Below are 20,983 nucleotides of genomic sequence, written 5' to 3'. Positions count from 1 at the left end.
CAGCAATATAAAAACAGATTGTAAGAGCTTTTATAAGTACATAAAAAGGAAGGGAGTAGCTAAAGTAATCGTTGGTCCATTAGAAGCAGCGACAGGAGAAATCATCATGGGGAATGAGGAAATGGCAGAAGCATTGAACAAATATTTTTTGTCCATCTTCACAGTAGAAGACACAAGTTCTATATCAGAAATGGGCAGTAACCTAGGGGCTAAAAAGAGAGAAAATTAAGGATATTGATATCAGTCGAGAAAAAGTATTGGAGAAACTTGAGGGACTAAAATCTGACAAGTCCCCTGGACCAGACGGCCTACATCCTAAGTTTCTAAAAGAGATAGCTGCAGAGAAAGTGGAAGCACTGGCTATGATTTTCCAGAATTCCTTAGATTCAGGAATGGTCCCGTCAGATTGGAAGTTAGCAAATGTTAATTCTCTTTTCAAGAAAGGAGGTAGAGAGAAAACGCTGACCTACAGGCCAGTTAGCCTAACATCAGTCATTTGGGAAGATGCTGGAAAGTATTGTTAAGGAAGTCTTAACATTGTACTTGGAAAAGCATAGTGTGATTAGAACAAGTCAGCATGGTTTTACTAAAGGGAGATCCTGTTTGACAAATTTATTAGAGTTTTTTGAGGATGTAATTAGTAGGGTAGATAAAGGGGAACTAGTAGATGTAATATACCTGGATTTTCAAAAGGCATTTGATAAGGTGCCCCATAAAAGATGAAAGGGCTCATGGAGTTGGGGGTAATATATTAGCATGGATAGAGGATTGGCTAACTGACAGGAAGCAGAGAGTGAGCATAAATGGGGCATTTTCAAGCTGGCAGGCAGTGAATAGTGGAGTGCCACAAGGATCAGTGCTGGGGCCTCAGCTATTTACACTCTATATTAATGACTTGGATGAAGAGACAAGAGAGTAATGTATCTAAGTTTGCTGATGATACAAAGCTCAGTGGAAAGGTCAGCTGCGGGGAGGATGTAGAGAGGCTGCAAAGAGATATAGACAGGTTAAGAGAGTGGGCAGCAAGATGACAAATGGAGTATAATGTAGGGAAGTGTGAGGTTGTTCATTTTGGTCGTAAAAATAGAAAAGCAGAATATTTTTTAAAGGGTGTGAAACTGGTTACTGTTGATGTTCAGAGAGACTTTGGGGTACTCGTACAAGCAATGCACAAAGCTAACACGCGAGTGAAGCAGACTTTTAGGAAGGCAAATGGCATCTTGGCCTTTATTGCAAGGGGATTGGGATACAGGAAAAAAAGAAGTCTTATTAAAACTGGAGAGGGCTTTGGTGAGACCGCACCTGCAATACTGTGTGCAGTTTTGGTCTCCACATTTAAGAAAGGATATACTTGCATTGGAGGCAGTGCGGCAAAGATTTACTAAATTGGCCCCTGGGATGAGGGGGTTGCCCTATGATAGGCTGAGTAAATTGGGCCAATATTCTCTGGAGTTTAGAAGAATGAGAGGCAATCTAATTGAGACATAGAAGATTCTGAAAGGGCTTGATAGGGTAGAAGCTGAGAGATTGTTCCCACTGGTCAGGGAATCTAGAACACGGGGACACAGTCTCAGGTTAAGGGGTCAATCATTCAGGACTGAGATGAGGAGAAATTACTTTGCTCAAAGGGGTTGTGAATCTTTGGAATTCTCTATCCCAGAGGGTTATGGATGCTCCATCATTGAATACATTTAAGCCGGAGATAGATGGGTTTTTGAGGGATGTGGGGAGTGGGCAGTAAAGTCAAATTGAAGCCCAAGATCAGCCATGATCATATTGAATGACGGAGCAGGCTCGATGGGCCATATGGTCTAATTCTGCTCCTATTTCTTGTGTTCTTGTGGGGTGAAGAAAATGTGTGAAAGCGGAGAGGGCAGTCCTGGCCTGGGAATGTGGTGGAGGAAGAGTGGGTAGATCCCAAGGCTGCCAATGCTTGAGCCTCATTCTGCACGTGCTCCACACATGGCCATTCCCACCAGTAGCTGATAGCATAATGGTAATGTTACTGGACTAGTAAGCCAGAGGCCCAGATAAATGCTCCTGAGACATGGGTTCAAATCCCACCATGGCAGCTGATAGTGAATTTAAATTCAATTTAATTAATAAATGTGGAATAAGAAAATCTCTCAGTAATGATCATAAAACTACCGGATTATTGTAAAAACCCCTGGTTCACTTCTGCCCTTCAGGGAAGGAAATCTGCTGTCCTTACCTGGTCTGGCCTACATGTAACTCCAGCAATGTGGTTGACTTTTAACTGCCCAGTGAAATGGCCCAGCAAGCCACTCAGTTGTACCGGAACCACTATAAAAAGTTGAAAAAGAATAAAACCGGATGGACCACCCAGCATCAACCTAGGCACCGGAAATGACGAAGGCACACCCTGCCCAGTTGAGCCTGCAAAGTAGTCACTAATATCTGGGGATCTGTGTCAAAAAATTTTTTTTTGGCCAGCGCAGAAACGTTGGGCTGAATGGCCTCCTTCTGTGCTGTACTTTTTATGTTTCTAAGTTGGGAGAGCAGTCTCACAGACTAGTCAAGCAACAGCCTGACATAGTCATACTCACCGGATCATACCTTACAGACAATGTTTCAGACACCACCATCACCATCCCTGGGTATGTCCTGTCCCACCGGCATGCAGCATGACCCGGACAATATTCAGGCTTGAGCTGATATGTGGCAAGTAACATTCACGCCACACAAGTGCCAGGCAGTGAGCATCTCCAACAAGAGAGAATCTAACCATCTCCCCTTGACATTCAATGGCATTACAATCACTGAAGCCCCCACTATCATCATCCTGGGGGTTACCATTGACCAGAAACTGAACTGGACCAGCCACATAAGTACTGTGGCTAAAAGAGCAGGTCAGTGGCTGGGAATTCTGCAGCAAGTTACTCACCACCTGTCTCCCCAAAGCCTGTCCACCATCTACTTGGCACAAGTCAGGAGTGTGATGGAATACTCTCCACTTGCCTGGATGGGTGCGGCTCCAACAACACTCAAGAAGCTCGACACCATCCAGGACAAAGCAGCCTGCTTGATTGGCACCCCATCTGCCATCTTCAACATTCATTCCCTCTATCAGCGACATACAGTGGCAGCAGTGTGTACCATCTACAAGATGCACTGCCGCAGCTCCTTAGACAGCACCTTCCAAACCCACGACATCTACCACCTAAGGCAGCAGATGCCTGGGAACACCACCACCTGCACGTTTCCCTCCAAGCCATACACCATCCTGACTTGGAACTATATCGCCGTTCCTTCACTGTCACTGTGTCAGAATCCTGGAACTCCCTTCCTAACAGCACTGTGGGTGTACCTACCCCACATGGACTGCAGCGGTTCAAGAAGGCAGCTCACCACCACCTTCTCAAGGGTAATTAGGGATGGGCAATAAATGCTGTGCGTAACAGTGATTCCTACATCCCAGGAACGAATATATTTTTAAAAAAAGTAGCCACTGTGTACCCATTGGGGGCAGCAATATTTCCTGTTTCTGTAACCCAGGTTCTGGTCTCTCCAACAACTCCTTTGTGTTTTGATGATGCCTTTGTGAAGCCCCTTGGGATGTTATTTTCTAAGATAAAGGTATTTTGTAAGTGCAAATTTTTGTTCAAGGATGTTGAGGTGAATTATAACCACTTTGCTGAGTTTCGATAATGCAGCACAGTTGGAACATTGAATGTGGAATCTTCCGGTCAGTTCCACGCTGGACAGTATCAGCTGTCCAGTCTTCCCCAATGATGTAATATTTTTAATTACTTGGCAGAATGTTGGCTGGATTATTGGCAAGAGTAAGAACTTTTTTTTTAAGTGATTTACTTTTTCTAGATCTGAAAATCACTTCTAGCAGGTATCGGAGGTGAAGGCAACAGCAACTTAGTGAGGGGTTGCCAACTTTGGACGGTTTTCTAGAGTATCCATCACATGACTTCTTGCCACCAGCTGCCCTGCCCTACCTCTGTTGCTATTGGTCCATCCTCCTGGCACCCTGCCTTCTCTCAGCCAATCAGAAAATAGAAACGCTTCGTTATCCAATTGGATGTTTCTTGACAGGAGTCCAACAGCCAACTATTCCCAATTCCAGTATTTGTACAGTAAATGAAAGGGCCTAAAGAAGATGAAAAAGCGCAATTCTCCTTCTGATTTTGTTTTGTTCTCCTGGGTTTCGCTCGTAACTGTGCCCTGGAGGTTAATCTTTCATTTGTTCCTGGAAGCTCCAGGCCATTCCTGGAGGGTTGGCAACTTAGGCAGGTCTGGGTCTTGAGCTGGTTCTGCATTATGTAGTAGGCCTCAGAGCTGCCTGCTTGGCAATGTTTGATTATCGAATAATATATATCTGATTTTTTTTTAAAACAGCCTGGCTCCTAATAAAGCGCTCTCTCTTTTACAGAAACTCCAATGATGTCATTCATCCCTCCCAGGAGGCCTTCGGACCAACTCCCATCATTGTTCCCAACAGCCCAACTGAGCAAGGAGGTGAATTAGGTAACAGCAGAGGGGAGAGGGGCCCTGTTAGCCTGTAATTACCCTGGAAAATATTGCACCACGTTCTTTAGGGTGCTTTTAAAAAATTCATTCACAGAATGTGGGCGTCACTGGCCAGGCCAGCGTTTGTTGCCCATCCCTAATTGCCCTTGAGAAGGTGGTGGTGAGCTGCCTTCTTGAACCACTGCAGCCCTTTAACTCTCTGTAGCGGTTTGATACAACTGAGTGGCTTGCTAGGCCGTTTCAGAGGGCAGATAGGGGGAATATCTCTTTATTGCCACTCCCCTGCTCTTTCCCCATTGCCCTGCAAAATTCACCCTTTCAAATATTTATCCAGTTCCCTTTTGAAAGTTACTATTGAATCTGCTTCCACTGCCCTTTCAGGCAGTGCGTTCCAGATCATAACAGGATGTTTCCAGTTGTAGGGATGTCCAAAACCATAGGCCATCCATATAAGATAGTCACTAATAAATCCAATCAGGAATTCAGGAGAAACTTCTTTATAGAGACAGTGGTGCGAATGTGGAACTCGCTACCGCAGGGAGTGGTTGAGGAAAAGAACAGATGCTTTTAATAAGGTGAAGCTTAATTTAAAAAAAAAAAGAGTTGGTGGGGGAGGAAATAGAAGGTTATGCTGATGGGGTAAGGTGAAGAGGGGGTGGGATGAGACTTGGGTGGAGCAGAAACATGTTGGATCTGTCATGCTGAATAACCAGTTCCTGTGCTTGTACATTCTATGCAGTGTAGAGAGAGACTGGGCATGAGGTCATTTTTACCTTTGATTATTTCCCCACCCACAATGTTCCATTTCCTGATGCTGCTCATCTTGCTGAATGCAGTTCCACAGGACCCTCCAGTCCTCCTGTACCTTGCTCCAGTGGCCATCCCTGTGTCGAGCTGGACTGTGAATGTCAGTGGGATATTCGACTGCATTGGGCATCGCAGTTGAGTCTGGTTCTTTGCACACATGCAGTAGTCACTGGATAGTGATCAAGAGGGGACCCTGACTGACTTTAAACCTCCATTGTCCTGAGGCCCTGAATTCAACAGTGTCCTTCCCTCAATACGCATTAATTAACTCTGCACAGACTGGGAATCTGTCTTCTCCCTCCAGCTCAGTTCCATAGTGAGTGGGGCAGTTAGTAATGGAGCCATCAGGAGCAGCAGATTTAATTCTGTATGTTGTATCTGCACGTGGGATATGCATGTGCAATACACATGGACTGTTATAAAGGGACCAGTGATATAAGTGCCATTATGGTTCATTTACATATTCAGTTTGAAATTTAATTTGCTACCCTTTGAGTTCCTCAGTATCTCACAGACAAGTGGTTAGTTGTTGAACTTCATTCAGTTAGACCTTGCTGGTGTTTTAACACTAGATTTGATAGAGGGTGATACTTGTTATAAAGTTTATCGCAGTAAGGTGAGGGATATACCTCCCAGGACAGGGGTACACATGGGTTAGATAGAAGAAAGCTCCCTCTACACTACACTGTGCCTTCCAACACTCCCAGGGCAAGTACAGCACAGGTTAGATATAGAGTAAAGCTCCATCTACACTGTCCCCATCAAACACTCCCAGGACACGTACACAAGGGTTAGATACAGAGTAAAGCTCCCTCTACGCTGTCCACATCAAACACTCCCAGGGCAAGTGCAACATGGGGTTAGATACGGCTATTGAGGGTTTTAAATTGGAGAAAACAGTACTTGAAATCGGAAAGCACTTTTCTTCTGGACTAAAATAAAAGGGGTTAGATACAGAGTAAAGCTCCCTCTACACTGTCCCATCAAACACTCCCAGGACTGGTGCAGCACAGGGATTAGATATTCCTACAGGGGCCGAGCGTTGGTCAAAAACCAACTGGTGGCCTCCATGCTGTGGTACCGGTTGGTCACTTTGGCCCCGCCCCCTGTATTTGCCACCAAGATCCAGAAGAAACTCGTCGATTTCTTCTGGGGCAAGAGGAAACACTGGGTCTCTGCCGCGGTCCTGAGTCTCCCGATCGAGGAGGGCGGTCAGTCGCTGGTGTGCGTCCGCACCCAGGCTGCGACTCTCCGCCTTCGGACCCTGCAGAGATACCTGTACGTCGAGCGTCCTCCCAGATGGTGTGCGCTGGCGACGTATTTTTTCCGCCAGTGTCACTGCCTTCAAGACGACACGCAGCTCCCGGTGGAGTCCGTTAGCCGCGCCTCTCTGAGGGAGTTGCCTGTCTTTTACCGGGATCTTTTCCGAGTCTGGAACATGGTCGCCTCCAGTCAGGGCGCTCCCCCGCCGGCGGAGGAGAGCGCCTCAGCTGTCCGGGCGGCCGACTCCGGGGACGGTCCGGCGGGCGGAGGAGTAGCCGAAACCCCCGGGACGCCCCTCACTGCGGGTGGCGAGGGGGCTCGGGAGTGCGGAGCGATCCCGGCTGAGCTGACCCCTGCTCGGCCGGAACTGCTCATCGGACCCAGGCCCCGAAACCCTCCTCGGGAGCCGGTCCCGCACAACCCGAGCCGCCTCTCGGTAATGCCCTCCGTGCCATTCCAATCGGCGCGGAGGGGTTTCCTGTACGGGCTGCTCCTGCACACTCTCCACTTCCTCGCCCTCGTCAGCCGGCCGGACACGCCCTGGCGGTCCGCGTTGCCATCTGGCGGCGAGGGGAAACCCCGATGGAGGTCTCTCTACGCGGGAGTCTTCCCCCTTTACATCGGGGACCTGGGGTGGAGGGTGCTGCACAGAGCAGTCCCGTGCAATAGGCTTTTAAGTAGGTTCACGGACTCCCAGGCCAGCTGTACTTTCTGCGGCCTGGACGAGTCCGTGTTCCACATTTATATGGAGTGTGCGAGGTTGCAGCCCCTATTTGAGTATCTGAAGGGGCTGCTCCTCAAATTCTGGCTGCACTTCAGTCCCACGCTCCTGATCTTTGGGCACCCGGTGCGGAGGGGCTCGGGCCGGGAGGAGGATCTCCTCGTCGGTCTGCTCCTGGGCCTGGCCAAGGTGGCAATTCACAGGTCCAGGTTGCGGGCCGTCGGGGGGTCCGTCCTCCCCGATTGCCTGCCCCTCTTCCGCGGTTACGTTCGCGCCCGGGTGTCCCTGGAAAAGGAGCATGTGGTGTCCGCCGGTACGCTTGAGGCCTTCCGCGACCGGTGGGCACCGCAGGGACTGGAGTGCATCGTCGACGCCGAGAATGGCATTTTAATTTGAGTTTTTTTGTTTATTTATCTGTTTTAATAAAGTTATTTTAAAACTGTAAATATGTACATAAAGGGGGCCTGAGGGATAAAGGCCCCCTCGATTTAAAAAAAAAAAAAAACCAGGGATTAGATACAGAGTAAAGCTTCGTCTACACTGTCCCCATCAAACACTCCCAGGACAGATACAGCACTGGGATTGGCTGCTCTCTGATTTGGAAGCCTGAGTGCTGAGTGCGTCAACGAGGTGCAGCTGACTGTGGCTGTGTGCAGAGGCTGGAGGCTGTGTGACTGCTGCAAGAGGGAGAGACTCAAACTGAAAGAGGTTTTTCCACATTCTCAACAAAGGAAGGAAGACAGAGAACTGGAAGCTCTTTTGTCAGTTTGTTTTATACTGAAGTCTTTTTCATTGATTGTTGGGGGCAGGGAAAGAAGAGACCTGAAGACCTTGGGTGGGGCTGTACTGTTGATTAGGGAGCTCCTGTGTTTAACATCTTTGGATAGGGAGCTCCCTCCCCACCCCAACTACTAAGCCTGGGACAGCTGGAGCTGCCCAGGTGAAGAGACTTATTATCTCAACATCGAAAGAGGTGTGTGCCTGGGCAGCTTACAGCTGACCCAGGTGAAGACGTCACCCCACCCTCCCAACTGGAAGACCAGCTAAAAGACTTGTGCAAATACCAACAAAGACTGATTCCTCTTGGCCTTTCTCTCCCTCAGCCTCTTCCCCTGTGCTACATCCTTTAAGTGTTACATTTTTGATTTATTGTATTTGCTCTTTTCTTTCTTTTTTTTTGCTCTCAACACAGTGCGTGTAACTCTTCTACCCCATGACTTCTCAGTCCCCTCTGGTGGCGGGGCCCTCCCATGCTGCAGCAGCTGCGACAGCCGCTCTTGTGGCTCCGTCACCATTTAAAATCTTAACAACAAAGCATGGGGTGAAGAGTTACACCCACCCTACCATGACTATTGAGCTTGCGTTAAGGCAATGGCACAGCCTCCGACATGTCTACTCCTTCCGCTGCCAGCTATTTATGCAACTGGCGCGGGAGGAGGTCTTAGAGGGCCACTTCAGTGTGGAGTTCCAGGGGACGGCCTACCGCGTCTTTTGGACCTCGGACGGGACATGGTGCCACGTCTGCAAGGGGGTGGGGCATGTTCGTAAGAACTGCCCCAACCTTCCGGCCGCCAGCTCCACCTCGGCGGCCCAGGGTGGTGCCACTGCACCTCCTCCCACACCCCCCACACATCCAACAGACACCGCTCAGTCATTTCCGGAGGCTGTGGTTTTCACAGACTCTGGCGGGGAGAGAAGTGCCCGTCCGAGTGGAAGGAAGACGCGGAGGAAAAAGAAACATCGAGAGGCGCATCCCCTGGACACATTGACACAACCCGAGCCTGAGCTCAGCCCAAGGCCCGATCTCGGGGAGCCCACTTGCCCCAGGGCTGGGCTCAGGCCCAGAGTGACTAAGAAAAAAGGGTGCGGAGGTGGAGGCCTCTGATGGCATGGAGGTCTCTGAGCCTCCGCGCCCAACCGGGAAAAAGAGGAGAAGGCACCCCTCCACGGAGGTAACACAGGGCCCTGAGGTGCAGGGCCCATCTATTGGAGGGGAGCTGTCTCCTTGTTCAGATCCCCAGGTTTCCCCTACCACCAACACCTTCAAGGCTTCAAAGTCTGGGCAGGAGCTCCCTACCCCTCAAGATAGAGGGGAGGGGGAGGCCCCTGTACATGAGGCCCCTCCTGAACGAGTAAGTGGAGCCCTGCTTGTGGTGGGGGAGCCTGGGGACACCTCCCATTCTGCCACTGGGTTGGGTGCCCGGAGGGGAGGGTGAGGCCCCAGTGGGTCGGCCCTCCCATCCAAAATCCACCACCAACCAGGTCACACCCGAAAATTCTGCCCCATCTGCTGGGTCTGTGGGTGCTGGCGGAGCGGGAGATAGCCTCCTCTCTCCACCTCCAGTCTTGGCTCAGGCTGGCTTTCCCAAGTCGGGAACTCCCGTCTCCCCTGGACCGCTGACTGGCCTGGGGTCGGAGGTGGAGGGTGGTCCTGAACCGCTGGTACCCACAGGCTCCAGTTCCATCTTAGAACCCAGAGAGGACTCCTCTGCCATCGATCCTGGGGGTGGGATCGTGACGGAGGCGGGACCAGCTGGCACGGCCGGGGCATCTGCCCCACAGTGTGTGGTGGATGTGTCGGCCGCTGGCAGTGATGACCCGGAGGAGGATGGGGATTCGGTGTGGGGCACGGAGGACGATGTTGATTCCATCGCCAGTGAGGTGGTGGAGTCCCTTGTGCCTCTAACCAAGTTTCCTCTCATCTCCACGGCGGAACGCCGGGATTTCCTCGCGGCTTGCAGGGGTTGCTGCAATAAAGTTCAGCTGGCCCTCAGCCGTTGGTCGAATCTGGCGCTGATCATCCAGTCCGTCCGTGCCGCCCTCAAGAAAGCGGGCAAGGGCGCGGGCGTGAAACTGGTTGAGAGGCGCCGTTTTAATGTGTTCCTCAATGGGTTGCTGGGGGAGTGGAAGGCCAGGTGCACTTCCACTCCCTCCTCACAGTGAGGTGTTGGTGACGGGTTTTAAGTACCTTTGACATGAAGATAACCATAGCCAGCCTCAACATCAAAGGCAGCAGGGGGTCTCACCGCAGATTTCACAATCTCTCAGTCCTCAGGGAAGGGAGACACACGGTGAGCTTTCTGCAGAAAATCCACACCGTTCCGGGAGACGAAGCCACCTGGCTCCTGGAGTGGCAGGGTGGGGTCTACATGAGTCACCTCGCCCCTATTTCTATTGGGGTGGCTATCTTGTTGGCCCCCACTTTTCAGCCGGAGATCTTGGGGGTCAAGGAACTAGTGCCGGGCCGCTTGCTCCACCTCGCCGTTCGCCTGGGTAGCGTGCCGCTCCACCTTGTGAACGTGTACGCGCCCAGGCCTGGCGCGTTGCAAGCGCATTTCTTTGAAGAAGTGTCCGCTCTCTTGAGCTCTATCGATAGCGGCGAGTGCATCATCCTCGGGGGGGATTTTAACTGCACCCTCGAGGTGGGGGTTCGCTCCGGTCCCCAGCGCGGCCAAGCGTCGGTGGAGAAGTTGAGGGAACTGATCAGCTCCCTCAGCTTGGTGGACGTCTGGCGGAATCTCCATCCCGACTCCAGCGCCTTCACGTGGAGATCTGGAGGAGGAGGGTCGCAAATCGACCGCCTCTACTTTTCGCAGGCGTACGTCTCCCGCATCTCATGGCCTCCATGCGGCTGGTGCCGTGCTCGGACCACCACCTGGTGTGGGCGGAGTTCATTCCGATCCACACGCGGGCGGGGTCCGCGTACTGGCACTTTAACAACCGGCTGCTGGAGGACGAGCAATTCCAGGACTCATTCTGTCGATTCTGGGCCGACTGGAGAAGGAAGCTGGGGGGCTTCCCCTCCTTGAGGCTATGGTGGGATGTGGGCAAGACTCACATCCGCGTCTTCTGTTAGGAGTACGCGAAGGGGTCGACCAAGAGGCGGGAAGCCGAGATCGGGCGTCTTGAGAGGGAGGTGCTCGACTTGGAGTCCCGCCTCGGTCATGCCGTCGCGGACCTGGCCCTGTGGCAGGCGTACAAAGAGAAGAAGGGCGCGCTGAGGGACCTGCAGCTCATAGGGTCCTGAGGCGCGTATGTGAGGTCGCGGATCCAGATCCTGGAAGATTTGGACCGCGCCTCACCCTTCTTCTACTCGCTGGAAAAATGGCGGGGGGTCCGTAAGCAGCTCGTCGAGCTGCTGGCCGACGACGGATCCTCCATCACGGATCCGGAGGGAATGGGCCTCCTGGTCCGTACTTGTTACAGTGCGTTGTTCTCTCCGGATCCGTCCAGTGAGGACGCGCGCAGAGTTTTGTGGGAGGACCTGCAGCAGGTCAGCCCGGAGGGCGCCGACAGATTGGAGGCTCCGCTCACGTTGGCGGAGCTGACCGGCGCCCTCCACCAGCTCTTGAGGGGCAAATCCCCAGGGCTGGATGGGTTGACCGTGGAGTTCCTTAGGGCGTTCTGGGACGTCCTGGGGGACGATTACATGTGGGCCCTGGGGGAAAGCCTGGCGACCGGGGAGATGCCCCTCTCGTGGCGCAGGGCGGTCATCGTCCTGCTGCCTAAGAGGGGTGATTTCCGCCTGCTTAAAAACTGGCGTCCGGTCTCCCTCAGCACGATATTAAGATCTTTGCCCGGGCTATCTCTGCCCGCCTGGGCTCCGTGCTAGCCCACTTGATCCACCCCGACCAGTCCTACACGGTCCTGGGCCGGTCCATCCAGGATAACATCCACCTGGTTCGGGACCTGATCCATCTTTCCCAGAGGGCTGGTCAGTCGCTCGCCTTTCTCTCCCTCGATCAGGAGAAGGCATTCGACAGGGTGGATCACAATTACCTTTTCGGGACTCTGCGCGCTTTCGGACTCGGGCCGCATTTCGTGGCCCATGTCCGACTTTTATACACCGCCGCAGAGTGTCTAGTCAAGCTTAACGGGTCCTTGACGGCGCCCCTTCGCTTTGGGAGAGGAGTGCGTCAGGGATGCCCCATGTTCAGCCAATTGTATACCATCTGCGTGGAGCCCTTCCTGTGCCTGCTTCGCAGGAGGTTGACGGGATTGGCTCTGCGCGAGCCGGCCATGCGGGTCGTCCTCTCGGCTTACGCCGACGACGTGCTCCTCGCAATCACAGATCCCGTTGACTTGCGGAGGATGCGCGACTGCCAGCAGACCTTTTCTGCCGCGTCCTCCGCGAGGATCAATTGGGAGAAATGTTCCGGACTCCTGGTGGGTCAGTGGCGGGTGGACTCCCTGCCGGAGGAGATGACACCTTTTGCGTGGAGCACCACGCACCTCCTCTATCTGGGAGTCTACCTTAGCCCCGCTGAGGAAGCCTGGCCGGCAAACTGGCAGGAGTTGGAGGCGCTGGACAGGACTGCTCCGAGTGCTTTCCTACAGGGGCCGAGCGCTGGTCATTAACCAACTGGTGGCCTCCATGCTGTGGTACCAGTTGGTCACTTTAGCCCCGCCCCCTTCATTTGCCACCAAGATCCAGAAGAAACTCATCAATTTCTTCTGGGGCAAGAGGAAACACTGGGTCTCTGCCGCGGTCCTGAGTCTCCCGATTGAGGAGGGCAGCCAGTCGCTGGTGTGCGTCCGCACCCAGGCTGCGACTCTCCGCCTTCGGACCCTGCAGAGATACCTGTACGTCGAGCATCCTCCCAGAGGATGCTGGCGACGTATTTTTTCCACCAGTGTCACTGCCTTCAAGGCGACACGCAGCTCCCGGTGGAGTCCGTTAGCCGCGCCTCTCTGAGGGAGTTGCCTGTCTTTTACCGGGATCTATTCTGAGTCTGGAACATAGTCGACTCCGGGGATGGACCGGCGGGCGGAGGAGTAGCCGAAACCCCCGGGACGCCCCTCACTGCGGGTGGCGAGGGGGCTCGGGAGTGCGGAGCGCTCCCGGCCGAGGTGACCCCTGTTCGGCCGGAACTGCTCATCGGATCCAGGCCCCGAAACCCTCCGTGGGAGCCGGTCCCGCACAACCCGAGCCGCCTCTCGGAAATGCCCTCCGTGCCATTCCAGTCGGCGCGGAGGGGTTTCCTGTACGGGCTGCTCCTGCACACTCTCCACTTCCTCGCCCTCGTCAGCCGGCCGGACACGCCCTGGAGGTCCACGTTGCCATCCGGCGGCGAGGGGAAACCCCGCTGGAGGTCTCTCTACGCGGGAGTCTTCCCCCTTTACATCGGGGACCTTGGGTGGAGGGTGTTGCACAGGGCAGTCCCGTGCAACAGACTTTTAAGTAGGTTCACGGACTCCCAGGCCGCCTGTACTTTGCGGCCTGGACGAGTCCATGTGTGCGAGGTTGCAGTCCCTCTTTGAGTATCTGAAGGGGCTGCTCCTCAAGTTCTGGCTGCACTTCAGTCCCACGCTCCTGATCTTTGGGCACCTGGTGTGGAGGGGCTTGGGCCGGGAGGAGGAACTTCTCGTCGGTCTGCTCCTGGGCCTGGCCAAGGTGGCAATTCACAGGTCCAGGCTGCGGGCCGTCGGGGGGTCCGTCCTTTCCGATTGATTGCTCCTCTTCTGCGGTTACGTTCGTGCCCGGGTGTCCCTGGAGAAGGAGCATGCGGTGTCCGCCGGTACGTTTGAGGCCTTCCGCGACCGGTGGGCACCGCAGGGACTGGAGTGCATCGTCGACGCTGGGAATGGCATTTTAATTTGAGTTTTTTGTTTATTTATGTTTTTAATGAAGTTATTTTAAAAATGTAAAAAAAAAAACGGGGTTAGATACAGAGTAAAAGAAAAATAAAATGGGGTTAGAGTGCTGGAGAAGTTGAAATGGTGGGTCGGATGAAATGTGAATAATACTGGGTGATCTAAATTTAAAAACTGCCGTTGTTGCAAATTCACAGGAGAAAAGCTAAGCGTGACGGAGCAGAGAACGAGATGAGGGCTGTGATAAATATTTAGCCTGATTTCTTTACAGTGGAGGAGCCAATGGATACCTCTGTGCCACTCTCGGACGCCAGGCAGTCAGGAAAAGCACCTTGTGAGGAGGAAGAGCCAATGGAGACGGACCATCCTGCAGATCAGACTGAGCATGCTCCACTCCGCCCACAGGCTTCAACACCGGTGTCAGCATCAACTCCTGCTTTTACCGCGGGAAAATTAATTCCCGTGCCGACGCTGCCAGATTTATCCCATGTGAGTGCTCGGGTGACGTGAGGGTTTGACAAAGCTGAATGGCCCAGATATTGCTGGAGTGGTACATCACTCGGTGCAGGGTTTCAGTGGCTGGAGAGATTGTGTGTTATGGTGGGATCATAAATCTCCTCTTTAATGATACTTGCACAGTTAAATATCAGCCCTATCTTTCTGCAGCCACTTTAATTTGTATTTATGGTTCAGATGCAGTAATCTACTTGGCACTCTCAGAGAAGTTGACCGCGAGCTCCTGTTTTCGCATGGCTAAGGGTGGAGTGGCACAAATCGTCCGGCAGCGTGTGGTGATTTGGCAACTCACGGGGTATCTCTTCCTTGCCGCAAGTTGCCGGGCTATTTGCGCATTAATAACGGTGAGCGACTCTTCGTTAAATTGCCACCAAATTCTGGCCCGTGACCTCAGTATGTAACATTCAGTACCAAGGGAAGGCACAGCATTGTTTGTGGTGTGTCACCTGTGAAACCTAAGCTTAGTCCTGTCTGGATGCAGGAGGGTGAAAGAGTTCTCTCCTGGACTGTGTTGAATGTTCTGTTTTGGGCACCTGGGGAAGGATTTATCAGCTTTGGAGGGTATTTGTGAAAATGACACCATGGCTTAAAGGGTTAAACTATGAGGACAATGTGGATCAACTTAGCTTGTATTCCCTTTAGTTAGCGGAGTAAGGGATGATGTGATCGAACTGTTCACAATGTTCGAAGGGTTTGACAGGGTAGATATGGTTAGTTTCCTTTGCTATGAGCATGGGGAAATACCCTTAAAGTCAGGAGGTACTTTTTCTCACAAAAGGTGTTGGAAATCTGGAACTGTCACCAAAAAGCTGTGGATGCTGAGGGATAATTTGGAGCTTTCAAGACTGGGATCGATGGAGTTTTATTGGGTAAGGGTAAAGGGCTATGGAGCAAAGTCAGGTAAATGGGGTTGAGATAAAGATCAGCCATGATCTAATTGAATGGTTGGACAGGCTTGAAGGGCCGAATGGCCTTCTCCAGTTCCACTGTTCATTTCTTTTTAATAAATATTGTAATGTGGCAGCCAAACTACAAACAGCAATGAAATCAATGGCCAGCTATTCAGTTTTAGCTGTTGGTAAAGGGATAAAGATTGGCTCGGAAACTAGGGAGAACTCCCCTGCTGCTCTTTGTATTTGGAATCTTTCCCATCCACCCAAGCAGGGAGATGGAACATCGATTTAGCATCTCATCCAGCAGATGTTTCCTCTGACAGTGCAGCACTCCCTCAGTACTGCACTGCAGTGTCAGCTCGAGTTTTGTACTCAAGTCTCTGGAGTGGGGCATGAACCCAGAAACTTGTAACTCCGAGACGAGAATGCAACCCGCTCAGGAGGAGGAATCCTGCAATATTCTACTGATTTTTGGGAACCATGGTTGTTTGGTACTGTATTTGTATGCGATGTTATTTCATGAATTACTGACTTCTTTGGCCGGTGAAATATTCACAACAAAACGTTTCTTTTTAAATTTATTTTTGAAGGATATTTTTATGCCCACGCCAAGCCTGACAGAAAATGCCAGCAGCGATGAAGGGGTTAAATCGACTCGAGCGCAAACGGAGAGTTCCTCAACGCCGCCCGTGGCACTAGTGGATAAGGAGGTGGAAGGAGAGAAGCGAGACCTGGAGCGGAAGGGGAGGTCAGATATCAGAATGAAGAAATGGGCTGAGGGGGCAGGGGAGCCTTTTGAGTTGAAGCTGTCCGCTAGTGAATGCATACAGCCAATGGAAACAGACGAAAATCCACCCTCAACTGAAGAGGACAGTGAAGCAACACAGGTCGAAGAGCGAGCCAATGCAGAAACTGCTGAGGAAAGTCAAGTGGACGAAACCCATAGTATTCATCTCCAGTTAACGGAGGAAAGCCAAGTGAAGACCTCCAGCTTTTCTGAAGCTTCGGGTGAAGATGCTTTTGAAGGAACTGCTGAAGAACCAGGCGATAAATGCAATGAGGATGAACAGAATGTAGGTGAACTATCAAGAGGACCCAGGCTATTGGGTCAACCAGCTGTGACATCATCTCAGTCTCGAGAATCGCTGAGCCGCCTTCATCTGAGTGCTTCTTCCCAAGGACATGTAGGTTTGCCCAAGGACATATTAATGGTGAAAGAAGGAATTGTTAATGAGACAACAATGGATGAGGCAGAGAATGTACCTGGGTCCCTGAGTCTTGATGAATGTTCCATAAAACCCCCTCCAGAAGAGGAGGGTAGTGGGATGATCCAAGAAGCCCTTCCAAAGCTTGATGTTTCACAAAGCCAAACGCAATCTGCAACTCCCCATAAAGAAACACAGCCAAACCAAGAGGAGGAACCAATGGAGGAGATCAGTGAATCATCTGACATTGTGTTAAAGGGAGCTTCCAGTGAAGAGAGGACTCTAGTACTTGCAAATCCAGATAGTTCTCATCCTGAGCATCCTCTTGTTACAGGTTCAGAAAGTTTGAAAGGCAAAATTCTTTGCACTGAGCAAGAAAATGTTTCAGAGAGCTGTGTGGCCATTGGCGGAAGTTCAAAGAAAGATGAGGAACTGATCGGCTCAGGACAACAGAAAAGAGTAGAGAACCAAGAGAAGGTTTTAGAACCATCTGAGAAAATCTGCGTGGTGTCTTCAGGAAGCCAGGAAGGTTCTGCAGCTGATGCCCAACCTTCACAAGGCGGTGAGGTAATGGACCCTGGAAAGGACCTCCAAGCAGAATTGGTCATTAAGATGCAATCTGAAGATCAGAAGGACTTGGGCAACCACAGTGAAGGAACACCAAAACAAGAGCCAAAGAACCTGGGAGGACAGAACCACCAACAGGAGGTTGAGGAATTACCGAAACGCAGTAGCATTGACCTGTCGGGAACCCCAAAGCCACATGAAACGTGTCAGTTGGAACCTGATGTACAGATTCAGAACAAAGGAGCTGCAGATCTTCAGCAGTCAGAGCAGTCGGTGAAGAGCCTTCTGGACAGTTCTGGTGGTGGGTACAAGTTTAAAATAGTGAATACTGTGGATGTTGTAATGTTGGATTCAAGGCTGGAGAAATGTACTTTGTTGAGAAGCTGAGGGCGAAGAGACATCAGGGCAGCATCATGGGTGAAAAATAGACAAGAGATAGTGAAGTAAATCCAGACTCTCTGCTTGGGTGGATGCGTGGAGATTGTAGGCAGGCAGAGAAAAGCAATGGGATATCATCAACCTTGTTGCTGTCCACTCGGGCAGCTTAGGATTTGGAAAGGGAGAAGAGACAGTAAGCACTTGCTCCAGTTTCAACTGGGAGAGTGGAGCCACTGCTGTTGAGTTGGCAGGAGGAGTGGGATTTCATGTCCATTGGGATATTTTAGAAGCAGCTGTACTCTGTCACCTCACTTCAAAGTTGGTGTGTTTCATCTGTCACAGAGCAGATATATTTTTCTGAATTGTCGGATTAAAGAAACTGCAGCAAGCTCTCCGGCGGATTGGTGAACTCGGCTGTGGAGCTAAGGTATAGAGATGAGGGGGGAAGTCCGAGGTTCGATTACCAGCCCAGTGTTGAGTTAGCCGAGTTCTGCTGTAGGGCAGCTGGTGCTAGAATGACCTCCATATTCTAGTGCAAGGAAAGTAAGCTGTCATTCTGATGTGGAGATAAAGTTGGGGTGTAGATACTAGGTGAGACCAGCCCTGGTTGAGATGCCTTTGATGGTCTTGGATTGCCTGTGGCACAATTTTAACCTAACCTGCCTCAATGGAGACCAATAGTGGGGTGGGTTCTAATACCAGTTCTCCACTCTATCCTTAAGTTAGCCGCCTGGCGAGTTGGGTTAAAGTGCCCCTCCATCCCCCCCATCCCATCTCCAGTGTCTATGCCCAGCTGTGAAGAATGGCTAAATGATGAGCTATGTGATGGATTCGAGCTGCTTTTTTTTGGCCCAATGTCTGGCATTAATGGAGCATTTCTCTTTGTACATTGACTTGTGAATCTTTAGGGCTGTGTGTGTTTTGTTTTCCCTCTAGAAATCCCGTTTCACTTCACACTGCCTAAGGAAGGTGATGTTATCCAGCCAATAACCAGTGGTACCCCACCCCTGATTGGCAAGTTGAAGCAAGGTCCAAGGCACAGCACTCCTATTGGTAGGTTCTATGAGTTGCATAGTCTAATAAAGTATTTAACAACACAGAAACAGGCCATTCGGCCCAACTGGTCTATGCTGGTGTTTGTGCTCTACTTGAGCTTCCTTCCACCCCCTCTTCATGTCATCCTATCAACATAACCTTCTATTCCTTTCTCCCTCGTGTTTATCTAGCTTCCCCTTAAATGCATTAATTAATTGGTCTCAACCACTCCCTGTTATTGTGAATTCTAACCATTCTTCTGGGTATTGGATTTATTGGTGACAGTCTTATAATTATGGTCATCTCTCACAAGAGGAAACATCTCTATGTCTGCCCTGTTGAACCCTGTCATGATGTCCTGTCACACACTCCTAGGACAGTAGGGGGAACTCCCCTGCTCTTCTTTCAAAATAGTGCCAAGGGATCTTTTACATCCACTTAAGGCCTCAATTTAACATCTCATCTGAACGACTGCAGCACTCCCTCAGTACCGCACTGGGAGAGTCAGCCTAGATTGTGCACGCAAAAGTCTCTCGAGTGGGACTTGAACCACTGACTCAGACGCAGGAGCGTTACCATGGCTGACGTTACGCCAACACCTTTTAGTTCATGGGGTTTGTTTGAGAGGTTGAATTTCACTGCAAGAAGGAGAAGGAATGCAACTTGAGTCACTAACCATTGCGTTCACATCACCTAACGGCAGAGTTGGCAGAAATTTCACCTTAAGGGGAGGTGACACCAATCCATATTTGTGCTAAAGTTGGATATGTTTCTTTTTTCTCTCTTTTGTTTTGCTGCACAGAGCTTGAAGACCGTGCCATGGCAACTGCTGATGTCACACCAGAGAATGCCATGGGAACCAGTGATGTTGTAGAAGAGGAAAGTGAGCAAGGAGCCTCGAGTCCAGAGTCTCGCGCTGTCTCAGCGGCCGATGGTAAACTCTGCCTGCGAATGCAGCTGGAGACTCCAGTCCATGAGGATGGTGACCACTCAGGCCTCTTCAGTCTGGAGAGTAAGACCACAGGGAAAATGTCATCACGGGTTTTATTCATTGTTTCTTTCCTTTTAAATCGCTTCTGAAAGGCCCCCAACTCTTGAGGTATGAATGGACTCTGGTACTTCACAACTCGTGATCAACCGTCGAGTAAGCAGCAGCAGGCTGTTCGACTGTGGAGGGCATCGCTGGTCACCCAGTCCTGTCCTCACGTGACCCATTTGCACAGAAACATGCACTTGCACGCACATTGGAACTCGCATGCATGCACACATAGAGAGACAGACATGCGTAAGTTCGCACGTACAGACAGGCACACAACATGCATGCAGACGTGCACATGTCTCTCAGGAGAGGGGCCGCAAGGATTGTACTTGACGCCTTCCTGATCTGCAGCATTTTCTCTGGGCTGAGGGAGGTTTAAATTTCTCACTTCAGTGAAGAACGTATCTAGTTTTTAACAAGAGGGACAGAGGTGTGGTTATTTCAGCCTGATTCTGGCTCGTGTGATATTTTATAATGTAACTTTCACGCATGTCTGTCGAGAGAGAGAGAGAGAGAGAGGGGATCACCAGCTCTGCTTTCCTAGTGGGAGGTGCTGACTGTGTTACAGCACTGGTTTTTGACCGCAGGGAAGTTGACACATGGCACTCTGACGGTTTGTCCTCCCAGAAGCTGGACGTGGTGTCGGTTAACTGCATTCGTTGCTCAGTTATTCAATATGCAGTCTGTATTGAAAACAATGTTCCTGTTGTGTTCTTTCCTCTCTCCCTGGCCCTCGCTGTGGTAATGTTTAATTCCTGAGTCAGTCGAATGTTTGTCTGGAATAATATTTGCCCTTTTCTCTTCACAGAGCCTGTCCTGGCAGGAGTACAAACATCTGCTGCTGAGGCTGTTGCCAGGTAACAGGCCTTATAATGCTGCACTCTGCTCTTGTGTAACAATGGCTGGGCTCTTTTACCTCCATTCATCATTTCAACTCCATGTTTACAGATAACCAGTTTCCAATCTGCTGTAAGATGCTTTTTATTTTGGGTCAGATGGAGGAATCTTTGCATTTGTGATAGTTCTGAGTCTGTACAGATTGTGTTTATTAACTTGTCTTTGCTTTGTGTTTCTGGATTCAGTTCCCACGTTTTCCTGCAATCAACCATACCTATTACACAGAATTTACAACATAGAAACAGGCCAGTCGCCGTCCAACTGGTCTACAGGAGCTTCCTGCAACTCTACTTCATCTAATCCCATCAATATATCCTTTATATCCTTGTATTCCTTTCTCTCCCCCTCCCACCCCCCCCCCCCCCCCCATCCATGTGTTTATCCAGCTTCCCCTTCAATGTATCAATGCTATTCACCTCAACTACTCCACATGGTAGCGACTTCCACATTATACAAACATAACGAATTTGGAGCAGAAGTAGGCCATTCGGCCCATCTAGCTTTCTCCGCCATTCAATAAGATCATGGTTGATCTGTTTGTCTCTCGAATTCCACACTCCCATCTACC

The 20,983-nt window shown here is 50.8% G+C and overlaps 1 protein-coding gene across 5 annotated transcripts in view; it reads left to right on the top strand.

The window, feature by feature from the left end:
* The window catches only part of tp53bp1 (tumor protein p53 binding protein, 1), a 119,709-nt gene that overhangs the window by 56,592 nt on the left and 42,134 nt on the right, over nucleotides 1-20,983 (top strand). For 4 of the 5 annotated variants that reach the window (XM_068015552.1, XM_068015554.1, XM_068015551.1 and 1 more), the window contains 6 exons: nucleotides 4,403-4,497; nucleotides 14,157-14,374; nucleotides 15,885-17,367; nucleotides 18,381-18,497; nucleotides 19,282-19,491; nucleotides 20,327-20,375. In XM_068015552.1, the coding sequence (XP_067871653.1) occupies nucleotides 4,403-4,497; nucleotides 14,157-14,374; nucleotides 15,885-17,367; nucleotides 18,381-18,497; nucleotides 19,282-19,491; nucleotides 20,327-20,375 (2,172 nt within the window). The remainder of the gene's footprint in view (nucleotides 1-4,402; nucleotides 4,498-14,156; nucleotides 14,375-15,884; nucleotides 17,368-18,380; nucleotides 18,498-19,281; nucleotides 19,492-20,326; nucleotides 20,376-20,983) is intronic. The other variant, XM_068015553.1, reaches the window with a different exon arrangement.

Source organism: Heterodontus francisci, chromosome 35 (genome assembly GCF_036365525.1).
Source record: "Heterodontus francisci isolate sHetFra1 chromosome 35, sHetFra1.hap1, whole genome shotgun sequence".
NCBI lineage: Eukaryota > Metazoa > Chordata > Chondrichthyes > Heterodontiformes > Heterodontidae > Heterodontus > Heterodontus francisci.
This window is presented reverse-complemented; position numbering and strand designations above follow the sequence as displayed.